Here is a 12,334-nt window from a genome sequence, read left to right as displayed (position 1 = left end):
ACAGGCATGTGCCACCACGCCCGTGAGTGCTGGGATTACAGGCATGCGCCACCATGCCCGGCTCCCTTATAGACTTGAAATAAGATCCTATTTAAAAGGAAAATGATGAGTGCTCCTTCTGAGGCCCACGGTAGTTCCCATCTCTTGCCCTTAGGGCAATGTTCTGCATGTCCTGGATAGTCACCTTGATGAGTAAGTTTTGGTGAAAAGCTGAAGGTACTGGCATCTTCCATACTCCTGGCAAGATCCCTAGAAAACAGGATAAACAGCCCAAAGAGGGGAGTCTGGCCAGACTTGGCTAGTTTGCAGGAACTTGCAAAGCTGTGTGTGTAGCTCTGGACCCCCCAGTACCTCGTGATGCCCCCAGACCACCACAGAAAGTGAGACAAGGTTTATTAGAAACCAGGGGACTCTGGGGAAAGCCGTGGTAGCTCCAAGACAGATCTCATGTTCCTCCTCTGGTTCTGTCTCCCTGCCAGAAGAGCACCTCTTTCTGATGAGGAGTCCACGACAGGTGACTGCCAGCACTTTGGGTCTCAGGAGTTTTGTGTCGGCAGCAGTTTTTCCAAGGTAAGGGGCTGTGTGGTGCTGTATGCAGCCCACCAAGGGTGCAGTTGAGCTGCTTGGGCGATGTGCCCAGTCTGCCATCCTGACAGGGGGGCCAGGAATGGATGGGGGTATGTCCTGGGATTTGCAGTAGGTGGGACAGAAATTGGCCATTGCCATTTTCTACGAAGACCTAGTTGGTTGAGTTGCAGAGAAGACCAGCCATTGCCTTTCAGGGGCCTCGGGACACTTGCACCAGCCCCAGGGAACTCACTGAGATGGTCACACTGTTTTATCATTACAGGTGGAGCTCACAGCAGTTGGAAGTGGCAGCAATGCCCGGGGGGCAGACCCAGATGGCAGTGCGACAGAGAAACTTGGGCACAAGTCAGAAGACCAGCCTGATGATCCCCAGCCAAAAATGGACTATGCTGGGAATGCAGCAGAAGCTGAGAGCCTCCTGGTGCCGCTGAGCAGCCCAGGAGACGGGCTCAATCTGCCCGCTCCTGACGGCGCCGAGGCCGGCAACAGCAGGGCCGAGTGCTCCTGGACTCCCCTCAGCACCCAAATGAGCAAACAGGTTGACTGCTCACCACCTGGGGTAAAGGCGTTGGACTCTCGGCACAGTGTCGGGGACAAGAACACTTTCATTTTGGCTACTCTGGGAACGGGAGTCCCCGTGGAGGGGACCCTGCCTCTGGTTACCACTAACTTCAGTCCGTTGCCAGCCCCCATCTGTCCCCCTGCTCCTGGTGCAGTCTCTGTGCCCCCGTCTGTCCCTGATCCCTTCCAGGTTCCCCTTTCTGTCCCTGCCCCAGTGCCCCATTCGGGGCTGGTTCCAGTCCAAGTTGCCACTTCAGTTGCAGCTCCTTCTCCTCCCCTAGCACCAGTCCCAGCTCTGGCTCCAGCACCTCCCTCAGTGCCCACCCTCATCTCGGATTCAAACCCCCTGTCCGTCTCAGCCTCGGTCTTGGTGCCTGTGCCAGCATCTGCTCCCCCGTCGGGTCCGGTTCCCCTGTCGGCTCCTGCTCCTACCCCTCTGTCCGTCCCAGTTTCAGCACCTCCGCTGGCTCTGATCCAGGCTCCTGTGCCTCCTTCAGCTCCTACCTTGGTCCTCGCCCCTGTCCCCACTCCAGTTCTGGCGCCCATGCCAGCGTCCACACCTCCAGCCGCTCCTGCCCCTCCGTCTGTACCGATGCCCACCCCAACTCCCTCCTCTGGCCCACCGTCTACCCCTACCCTTATTCCTGCCTTCGCTCCTACACCGGTGCCTGCCCCCACTCCGGCCCCGATCTTTACTCCGGCCCCCACGCCCATGCCGGCTGCCACACCAACTGCCATTCCCACCTCGGCACCTATCCCGGCCTCGTTCAGTTTGAGTCGAGTGTGTTTTCCTGCAGCTCAGGCACCAGCTATGCAAAAAGTCCCCCTGTCCTTTCAACCAGGGACAGTGCTGACCCCGAGCCAGCCGCTGGTCTATATCCCACCTCCGAGCTGTGGGCAGCCTCTCAGTGTGGCCACACTGCCAACCACCTTGGGGGTCTCCTCCACTCTTACGCTTCCTGTCCTGCCCTCCTACCTGCAGGACAGGTGTCTCCCGGGCGTGCTGGCATCCCCAGAGCTCCGGTCTTACCCATACGCATTTTCTGTGGCTCGGCCTCTGACTTCTGATTCCAAGCTGGTGTCTTTGGAGGTGAACAGGCTCCCCTGCACTTCCCCATCCAGCAGCAGCACCACCCAGCAGGCCCCCGATGGGGTCCCTAGGCCTTTGGCAGATACCTCCCTCACCACTGCTTCTGCCAAGGTGCTCCCAACTCCACAGCCTTTGCTGCCAGCCCCCAGCGGGAGCTCCGCCCCACCACACGCCACTAAGATGCCAGGTGGTAGTGAGCAGCAAACAGAAGGGGCTTCCGTTACCTTCTCTCCCCTCAAGTCACCTCCCCAGCTGGAGCGAGAGATGGCCTCTCCTCCCGAGTGCAGCGAGATGCCCCTTGACCTCTCTTCTAAGTCCAACCGCCAGAAGCTTCCGTTGCCGAACCAGCGCAAAACACCTCCCATGCCCGTGTTGACCCCCGTGCACACCAGCAGCAAGGCCCTCCTCTCCACCGTCCTGTCCAGATCTCAGCGCACAACTCAGGCTGCTGGCAGCAACGTCACCTCCTGCCTGGGTTCCACTTCCTCGCCCTTCGTCATCTTCCCCGAGATCGTGAGGAATGGGGACCCGAGCACCTGGGTGAAGAACTCAACTGCGCTGATCAGCACCATTCCTGGCACCTATGTGGGAGTGGCTAACCCAGTGCCTGCGTCCCTGCTGCTGAACAAGGATCCCAACCTGGGCCTCAACCGAGATCCCCGCCACCTCCCCAAGCAGGAGCCCATCTCCATCATTGACCAAGGGGAGCCTAAGAGCACTGGTGCCACGTGTGGCAAGAAGGGCAACCAGTCTGGTGCTGAGGGACAGCCAAGCACAGTGAAAACGCGTTATACCCCAGCCCGCATTGCTCCTGGGCTGCCGGGGTGCCAAAGCAAAGAGCTCTCTCTGTGGAAACCTACAGGGCCAGCAAATATTTATCCACGGTGTTCAGTCAATGGGAAACCCACCAGCACCCAGGTCCTGCCTGTTGGCTGGTCACCATACCACCAAGCATCTCTGCTTTCCATTGGCATTTCCAGTGCCGGGCAGCTGACCCCCAGTCAGGGGGTGCCCATCAGGCCCACCAGCGTTGTTTCTGAGTTTTCTGGTGTACCACCTCTTGGCTCCAGTGAAGCTGTGCATGGACTTCCTGAGGGGCAGCCACGGTCCGGGGGCCCCTTTACTTCTGAGCAGGACACTGTCACAAAGAACAAAACTTGCCGGATTGCTGCCAAGCCTTATGAAGAACAAGTTAACCCTGTCCTCCTGACTCTCAGCCCTCAGACGGGGACTCTGGCGCTGTCTGTTCAGCCTAGCAGTGGGGACATAAGAATAAATCAGGGGTCTGAGGAATCAGAGAGCCTCCTCTGCCCTGATAGCACTCCTAAAATGGAAGGGCCCCAGGCTGCTTGTGGCCTGAAACTGGCAGGAGACACAAAGCCTAAGAACCAAGTGCTGGCCACCTACATGTCCCACGAGCTGGTCCTGGCCACCCCCCAGAACCTGCGCAAGATGCCTGAGCTGCCTTTGCTACCTCATGACAGCCACCCCCAAGAACTCATCTTGGATGTGGTTCCGAGCAGCAAGAGGGGCTCCAGCACAGAGCTTTCGCAGCTTGGAAGCCAGGTGGACCTGGGGCGGGTGAAAATGGAGAAGGTGGATGGCGATGTGGTCTTCAATTTAGCCACCTGTTTCCGGGCCGATGGACTCCCAGCAGCTCCTCAGAGGGGCCAAGCTGAAGCACGGGCTAAGGCGGTGCAGGCTCGGGTAAAACGGGAAAGTGTTGGGGTCTTTGCTTGCAAGAGCAAGTGGCAGCCAGATGAAGTGCCGGAATCTCCACCGCCCAAGAAGATGAAGTGTGGCAAAGAGAAGGAAGGAGACGAACAGCAGCAGCAGCTACAAGCCAAGCCCCTCATCCGGAGTTCCCTGGGATCCAAGGTGAGGGCCAGCGCCTGGGCTGAGGTTGAGGGTGGGGCCAAGACCGTACCGGTCTGCTTCGCTCTGCTCTACTGTGCTGGACGGCTACCCTGACTGAGCACAGTGTTCCAGAGTGGCTGAGTGAACTGCCAGATTGGAGGAAGCCTTTTTACAGTGAATATGACCTGCGCCTGCTGTCCCCTTTTCTAAATCACACTCTCTATACATTATGTTTTTGTCTGGGATTGGGCTGACTTGTATTTGTTTTGTTTTGTTTTTGAGACAGGTTCTTGCTGTGCAGTTCAGGCTGCTCTTGAACTCACTGTGTAGCCCAGGCTGGCCTCAAACTCACAGTGATCCTCCTGCCTCAGCCTCCCGAGTGCTGGAATTACAGGTGTCTGCTACCACACGCAGCTAAGGCTGGCTTGTATTTTGTAGGCTGTAGAAAATAATTCTATTCTGGGGCTAGGGAAGCCATTGTTCCAGATGAGGTTGGAAAGCAGAAGGTTAGGTGAGGGAAATTAGTGAACAGACTTTTCGCTAAATAGCTGCTCTTCCGTGTCCTTTGATGAGGTGACTGACTACTGACCTTGAGAACTTGGAGCTTGGGGAGGAAAGGGGCCTTTGACAGGATCGTTCCTTGCACGACTGCAGGACCTTGCTTAGGATTTGCATGGAGCCTCGTGGGATCAGAGCCCAGTTGGCTTTCAGGCCAATTCACCAATTTCCTTTCCCTCCCATGCTTGAGTGGCAGCTTTGGGTTTGAAGACAGAGAGTGTGTGGGGAAGGCAAGTGGGTGTCTGGGTCTCGATGCATGATACGCTATGGATGGTGGCAGAGCTCTAGGCAAAAACGTGGCCCTGAAGCATTCAGCTTGCCTCCATGGGTCCTCCCAAGGCCACTAGTGATCCAAGGAAATTTTTGAAATATTGAGGATCCGGTTCATTGAACATATGGAGCAATTTGAAAATGTATTGACAGGACTTAGCATAGGATGTTGCTGTATTAAAAGACAAATTCCTTGCAAGAGGGCCACTAAGTTGTTTGTGGCACAAGCTCTTTGTAGCATTTGTTTATTTATTTTGATTCTTTTTGAGGCAAGGTCTCACTATGTAGTGCAGGCTGGCCTTGAACTCACTTATGTAGCCCAAGCTGGCCTCAAACTCGTGGCAGTCCTCCTGCCTCAGCCTCCCAAGTTCTGGGATTATAAATGTGTGCCACCATGCCTGGCTCTTAGTCACTTTTAGACTGTAGACCCCTTTGAGAAATTGATGAGACCAATGGACTTTCTCCCTAGAAACATGACCTTAGAACTTTGCCAGTAATTGCAGGGGTTTTGAAGACCTCCCTTCCTCCCTTATGAAAGCTCACCCACAGACTCCAGGTTAAAAAGTCCTGGGTTTCAGTTTTGGTGGTTTAACTCAGTGACCTAGGACACAACACAGAGCTATGGCGTTTGGTCAGATAAAGTACAGTCTGTTCTATGGTAATAATAATTTATACTGTTGAACTCCTACTTACACCAAGTTTTTTCTACACATCGCCTGATTTAATTTGTAGACTAATCCCATGAGGTGAGTGCTACACCCATTTTACAGGTGAGCAAATGAAGGAGACAGGCTCCAAGAGGATATGTGACTCAAGTGACACAGCTACTAAATGACAGAGCTGGAACTCAAACTCCAGTCTCTTTGGCTCCAAAGTCCATGTTCTTTGTCAACTCTGCCACACTGTCTTCCACTGTCTTTATTTGGAACTGTTTTGCTGACTGTTTAGCAGATGTGGGTTGAGTGGCCACCATATGCCAGTCCTTCCCCAGTGTGAGAATACACCTGCAGGAAGGGGCATAGTGGGCTAGGGGGGAGCGTGCCCTCTGTTGCTAGGCACAGAGCTGAGGTTGGATTCTGGCCCCAGCTCTTCTTAGCTCTGTGGCATCTATTAAGCTGCTTGATCTCTCTGACCCTCCATCTCTGCATCTGTGCAGTGAGACAATAGTGCCCACTCTGAGAGTTATGAAGATAAAATGAGATGAAAATATGAAACGTCCAGAATAGGCAAATCCATGCAGACAGAAAGTAGATTAGTAGTTGCTCAGGCTAGGGAGGATGGTGGATTTGGGGAGCGGTTGATCAATGGATGCAGAGTTTCCATTCAGGGTGACAAGAAAGTTCCAGAATTGGGGAGCTGGTGATGGTTGTACAGCTCTGTGACTTCACGAAAATAATTCACTTATACCTTTAAATAAATAAGTGAATTGAATGACATGTCTCAAAAAAGCTTTTGTTAAGATTAAATGGGGTAAAAGCTAAGTGCCTAAAATAGTACCTGGCAAATAGTAAGTGCTCAGTTAGGGTTAATGGCTGCTGTTTTTGTCTTTTATATTACAAACAACAGATGTGGCTCCTATCCTCCTAGAGCCTGTGTCTTGCCGATAACTCAGTGACAGGCAGGCACCATCCCTTCCTGTCTATGAGGTGAACAGTTCAGTGGGCATACGGACCAATCCAGAGGACAGAGAACAAAGTCACAGGATGAGGGGTCTGGGAAGCAGTCCTTTGTGACTGCCTGTGATGATCTCGTAAATGTCCGGTTTTCAGGAGTGCAAATAATGTAGCTCTTTCTTTTGTTATGTTTCATTTTCCTGAGGAAGAAACTGTTGATAAGAAAACTAAGATCAGAGCTAACTCAAAACAGCTCCTTCAGGTATGGCCAGAGAAAAAACGTTTCTGTCCTGTCATCTGTCTCACCTGTCCAAGGTCTCTTAGAGCCCTAATGAGCCTTCTGGACCAGCAGCAAAGAGAACTGTGCTCTCCCTCCATTTTTGGCAGTACTAGGGATTGAACCCAGGACGTTACACATACTAGACAAGCACTCTACCACACAGCTACATCCCCAGCCATTTTCTTCCCTTTTCTTTGTTTTTTCTTTTCTTTACCTTGGCAGTATTGGGGATTGGACCCAGGGCCTCACAGGAGCTACATCCCTGTTCATTCATCGGCCTACCTACCTACCTATGTATTTGTGTTACTGGGGATTGAGCCCAGGGCCTTCACTCTGAGATGGATCCCCTTCCCTTTTTTACATTTTGATACAGTGTCTCCCTAACTTCCCCAGGATGGCCTCAGACTTGTGATCTTCCTGCTTCAGCCTCCTGAGTAGTGGAGATTACAAACATAAACTACCACACCTAGCAGAAAATTGTGCTATGTTTGATGCTGGGTATATCTTACTGTGTTCTTGTTCTTTTGAAAATTCATTGGAAAATACATCAAAACTCTGTTAATGAGAACATCTTACATCATCTCCCCATCCTCGCAACTTTTCACATAAATGGGAGCGCACAACATATTTTTACTTTCACCATTGCCCTTGCAGATGATAACAGACAGAAATCCTTTTTAGATGTTCTGTTTTACTTGTTTCTGTCTATCTTAGGAAGTAAAAGTTAATGAGCTATACTTGAAAGAGCCAGCTAAAAATGATATTCAGAAATAAATAGGACATGTTCAAATGTATGTGCATTTAACTTTATTCCCTCTGACTTAAAATAGTTTTTCTCTGGCCATACCTGAAGGTCAGATTTTAAGCCATTGTTCCCCATCTTCCTCTTTTCTCCCCAGTTCTTTCCCTGTCCTGCCACTTGATTCGTAGGAACTGGCAGCAAGCAAAAGGAGAAACTGCTCTTGAATTTCAGCTCAGCCCTCTCCTGAATAAGAAGCAGGACGAGTTCATGGGGTGGGGGAGCCCTTGGAATCTGATTGGTAATAGGGACTCCCTGTCTCTAGAGAATTGGGACCCCCCTCAACCTCCTATCCCCTTAGCTGGATCTAGCTTGTGTGAACCTTCTAGAAGGTGAGGTGGGTCTGCTTAAAGAGAAAAACAAGCAGGTTTAATTCTTCCTTTCCAAGACCTGCTTTCTTTGTTCAAGAGTTTTGCTTATTTTGCACTCCCTAGATACCAGCACACTGGAAACCCCTACCTTGCCCTTTTTCTTATTTAGTGGCACAGAGGGCCCTCCAAGCATTTGGGAATCTGTGACTGTTGGCCAGGAGTGTCCTAAGCACAGTCGTAAGATGGGGTGCCCCTGGCAGTTAGTGGGAAGGAGCTAAACAAAAGCATTGGAGGAAGTGTGGGGCAGGAGAGTGGTGAGAGCTGGTGCAAAAGGCCGGCGGTGGAGGTGGGCGGGAGGTCCAGGGTCTCAGCCAGCTCCACGGCTTCTGCTCTGCACGTGCAACTGAGCTAACTTGTATGGTGGCCTGGCGAGTGGCAGCCCCTCAGTGACTGCCCAGACTGGGCCATGTGTTGCTCTGGAAAAGCTATTTATCCTTTTGCTTTAGAGCCTCAGTTCCCTCTGTTCTGCGGGGATGGTGTTAGCTTCTCTTCTCAGGGTTGTTGGGAGGATAAAATCAGATAATAGAGATGAGGAACTTTTGAGAAGTTGGAAGTGTTCCGGAATATGGAGAGCTTTTCTTGACTTGGCCCAAACTGAGAATTATTTTCAGTTGTTGGTGATTGTACCATTCACCATGAAGTTATTTAAGCAATGTAGTCACCCAGCTTGCCGAAGAGGCATTTGTGTTTAATGCTTATGTCTCTACTGGTGTTGGGGTGTAGAGAATAGAGCCTGACTTTGCACCTTTTAAAGTGTGTGTTCAGTGGCTTGTGAATGAAGTCTGTAGCCCTCTTTAAAGTAATGGGGTGTTGATGCCTGTGGGGACCAGCAAGGGCCCTGGACTCAGTCCAGGAAGGCCTCTGTAGCCCACTGGGAGCCCTGGCCTCTGTGCCCCCAGCCTGGGCACCTCATGTCCATGTGTCAGAAACAGGCGTATGGCTCGACTCTAGGAGCTTTCTTAAGAAACCGAACTGACATCAGACCTGACACTCTTTACCTTTCCACAGTGCCGGAAGCCACCCGGTGACCCCCAGGAACCAACCAAGAAAAGCCCCAGGGGGGCCTCAGATTCAGGAAAAGAGCACAATGGAGTCAGGGGAAAGCACAAGCACCGGAAGCCAACAAAGCCAGAGTCCCAGTCTCCAGGAAAACGAGCCGATGGCCACGAGGAAGGTAGGCCCCCCATGGCCCTGGCCCTCTATAAAGGCTTCCCTGTGGCATGCTGGTGTGGGTGCGTAGAGGGACCCACCCTGGAAAAGTGAGCCTTCTCCACTATGGAAGGGAGATAGGATTAACACTTCTGTGTTTTTCCTAGTACATATTTGTTTCATTTTGTTTTGATTTGAGACAGGGTCTCTCTATTGTAGTCCAGGCTGGCCTTGAACATACTTATGTAGCCCAGGCGATCCTCCCGCCACAGGCTCCCAAGTGCTGGGATTACAGGCATGCACCACCATGCCTGGCCTCCTAGTGCGTATTAATTATACTAAGTAATGGGTGTCGCTGCGCCATTTTCATACGTGTATATAACATACTTTGTTCATATCCATCTCCCATTATACTCCCTCACCCTCTTGTCCCCCTACCCTGCCCCCTTCTTTATCTCCTTCCTCTTTTCTAATAGTTGACACAACTCAAGTCAGAGACACAGGAGGAGGGAGCAGAGGCATATTCTGCCCAGCATACTAGCACACAGGACACTCTGAAGGCCACAGGAGGGCCTTGTAGGCAGGCAGATTGCATTCCTGCACCAGAGTAGCCAGCCCATTCCCTGCAGTGGGTCTAGGCTCAAAGAAGAAACAGGTGTAGGAGGAATTAGACAAAAACGGCAGAATGAGGGTTCATTATACTATTTTCTCTACCTTCGTATATACTGGAAAACTTCCATTTCAAAAAGGAATAGATTGCTAGCTAGCTAGGTAGAAGGGTTTAGAGAATGTCCTAAACCCTCTGCATTTAGGGATGCATAGGATATTGGGTGGGGGGTTGTCCTTGACCTATATGCTCTGCCATAGATGGTTCCTCTGTACCCTCATCAGGGAGAGAAGGCCAGGCATTCCTGATGGCAGTGGTCTCTGCTTGCTGGCCTGTCCCTCTGACAGGACCTACTCCATCTAGTCTGCCTCAGACAGTAGTTTTCCTGCATTCAGTGTCCCCTTTCTCATCTTCCCCCTCACTGATTCACTGAGGCTGCCTTCTCTGGGATGTGCCGCAGCTGAGCTGTAACTTCATGGAGGTACAGCAGCCTCCGAGTCATGCAGACGGCCAGGTCTGCTAGTTTCTGGCATGCTGTCGAATTGATTCTGAGCACTGCCTTTTTTGGTGTCAGCAAAAATGAACGAACTCCCAGTTTTCAAAGACCAACAGGACATGCTCATTCCCTAAAGGGGATAGGTATATGATAGCAGCATCAGGTGAGCAGATGGGGTAACCCAGGGTGACCATAGAGTCAATATAAATTCTCCTAGTTGGGTGTCGGGCGTGGTGGCACATGCCTGTAATCCTAGTACTCAGGAGCCCTGAGGCAGGAGGATCGCCATGAGTTTGAAGCCAGCCTGGGCCACACAGTGAGACTCTGTCTCAAAAACAAACAAATAACTAAACCCTCCCTTGATTTTCCCACTTGGGCCTCTCAGGTGACCTTACCAGTTTTTAGACTCTGGCTGTGATATTTCTGCCTTCTGCCCTGAAATCACACAATACAGGTTCCTTGGAAAAGAAAGCAAAGAGCAGTTTCCGTGACTTCATCCCAGTGGTTCTGAGCACCCGGACACGCAGTCAGTCTGGTGAGTGAGACTAAGGCCTGGCCCATCCTGGTCCCTTTATCAAAAGAGGGGGCAACATCTGGTCGAATACTTTGGCTGTTGGCCCAGCTGGAGAATTGGGAATTTGCTTCTTTGTGCCAAGGCTCCATGCAAAGACAAGAGAGCCCTGGGTAGGAACAGGGTACATTGCCCATTGCCCACAGTTTTAGGACTTTGCTTAGCTTTTCAGAGAAGGGACTTGACGTCTCTTGTTGGGAGCTGATGGTGGAAAAAGAAAAGGCCTGTGCCACTCAAGAAAACTGGTTTGCTTCTGAGCACGGGCATCTGGTGATCACTGGGACCCAAGTAAGGCACAGACATTTAACCTCTGAACCTTGGTTTTATTGCCCTTTGTGGCCGGGATTGTCAAAATTTGGAAGGCATTGTCAAAATTTGGAAGACGGGGCCTGGGGATTTAGCTCAGCAGCAAAAAGCGCCTGCCTGGCATGCGCAAGGTCGTGAGTTCGGTTCCCGGTACCGGAGAAAAACCAAAAAAAAAAAAAAACCAAAAAACAAAATTTGGAAGACCATTGTTTTGTCAGGGCTGCCAGACTTACTTTCGGCATCCTGAATTGTACCAGTCAATGCCAGGGGCCTAGACAGATAGTCCTTTCCAGCCTCCACTCTCCTTTGCTGATTTTATATCAGTGCACATGGCCGGAGAAGGGTGCCCCACTTCACCTGGATTCCCATGCACAGTGGATGGAATGGGGACCCGGGGCACTATGGAAACTCAACGATCTGCCATTCTCTTACCTGGCACCTCAGCACATGGCCAGCGCGTTGGTAATTGGGCCTCATGATGTTGACCTGGGGACTTCTCAAAACCCTGAAGTATCCTCTGAATCGTCAAAGAGTGATTGCATCACATCCAGCCCCATATTTGCATTAAACGTGGTATTCTGTATTTGAGTCTTTGGAAATCAGTGATCCCTGTGTGATCTCTTTGGTGATTGTGCATTAACCTGGATCACTGTTATCTTTAAATGGTCTGACCAACTTCGAGGGCAGTTGTTTGCCCTGAGCCATGTCTTTCTTCTACTGACCTCGCTGAGTTCTGGGGATTGTTGAGTTAACAGCCAGGCATTGGGAGAAAGATGGTAGCGTCTCACGGCTGCTTCCAAGGAAGGTGTCAGATCTCCTGTAGTGTGAAGCCACGCCAATTCTGGATTGCACTTTTGTTGTTCGCACAGTCGAATGAAAAAGCGGGGGGAGAAAATGACCTCTTGGCAAGGTGGCCCAAGAGGACAGGAGAGGAGCCATCGTCCTGGGGTGGTCAGGACTGGAGGGGGAGTGCCTGCCCAGTGGTGAGGAACAGCTGCAGTGGGGGGTGGGGGAGTGGCCAAGGAGAAAACTCCACCCCAGAGCTCCGGGCAGCTCAGTAGGAGGTGGGGTCAGATTCAGCATTGCATTTGGGCGTGACTGAGCCCTGTCTACCCCAGGAAAGGGACTCTTTGCCTCACTATTCCTAGACTCTTCTTTTGGGATGGCTCTGCTTGTCAGCAAGATTGGTGAAGCCTCAGAGTGAGCAGGAGCTGGGGA

The 12,334-nt window shown here is 51.6% G+C and overlaps 1 protein-coding gene across 7 annotated transcripts in view; it reads left to right on the top strand.

Annotated features, from left to right (window-relative positions):
- Bcorl1 (BCL6 corepressor-like 1) overlaps positions 1-12,334 on the top strand; it is a 63,856-nt gene that overhangs the window by 24,875 nt on the left and 26,647 nt on the right. For 6 of the 7 annotated variants that reach the window (XM_005401251.2, XM_013523073.1, XM_013523072.1 and 3 more), the window contains 4 exons: positions 480-570; positions 851-4,117; positions 8,996-9,161; positions 10,694-10,774. In XM_005401251.2, the coding sequence (XP_005401308.1) occupies positions 480-570; positions 851-4,117; positions 8,996-9,161; positions 10,694-10,774 (3,605 nt within the window). The remainder of the gene's footprint in view (positions 1-479; positions 571-850; positions 4,118-8,995; positions 9,162-10,693; positions 10,775-12,334) is intronic. The other variant, XM_013523075.1, reaches the window with a different exon arrangement.

Source organism: Chinchilla lanigera, unplaced genomic scaffold (genome assembly GCF_000276665.1).
Source record: "Chinchilla lanigera isolate Chin_1 unplaced genomic scaffold, ChiLan1.0 scaffold00072, whole genome shotgun sequence".
Taxonomy (NCBI): domain Eukaryota; kingdom Metazoa; phylum Chordata; class Mammalia; order Rodentia; family Chinchillidae; genus Chinchilla; species Chinchilla lanigera.
This window is presented reverse-complemented; position numbering and strand designations above follow the sequence as displayed.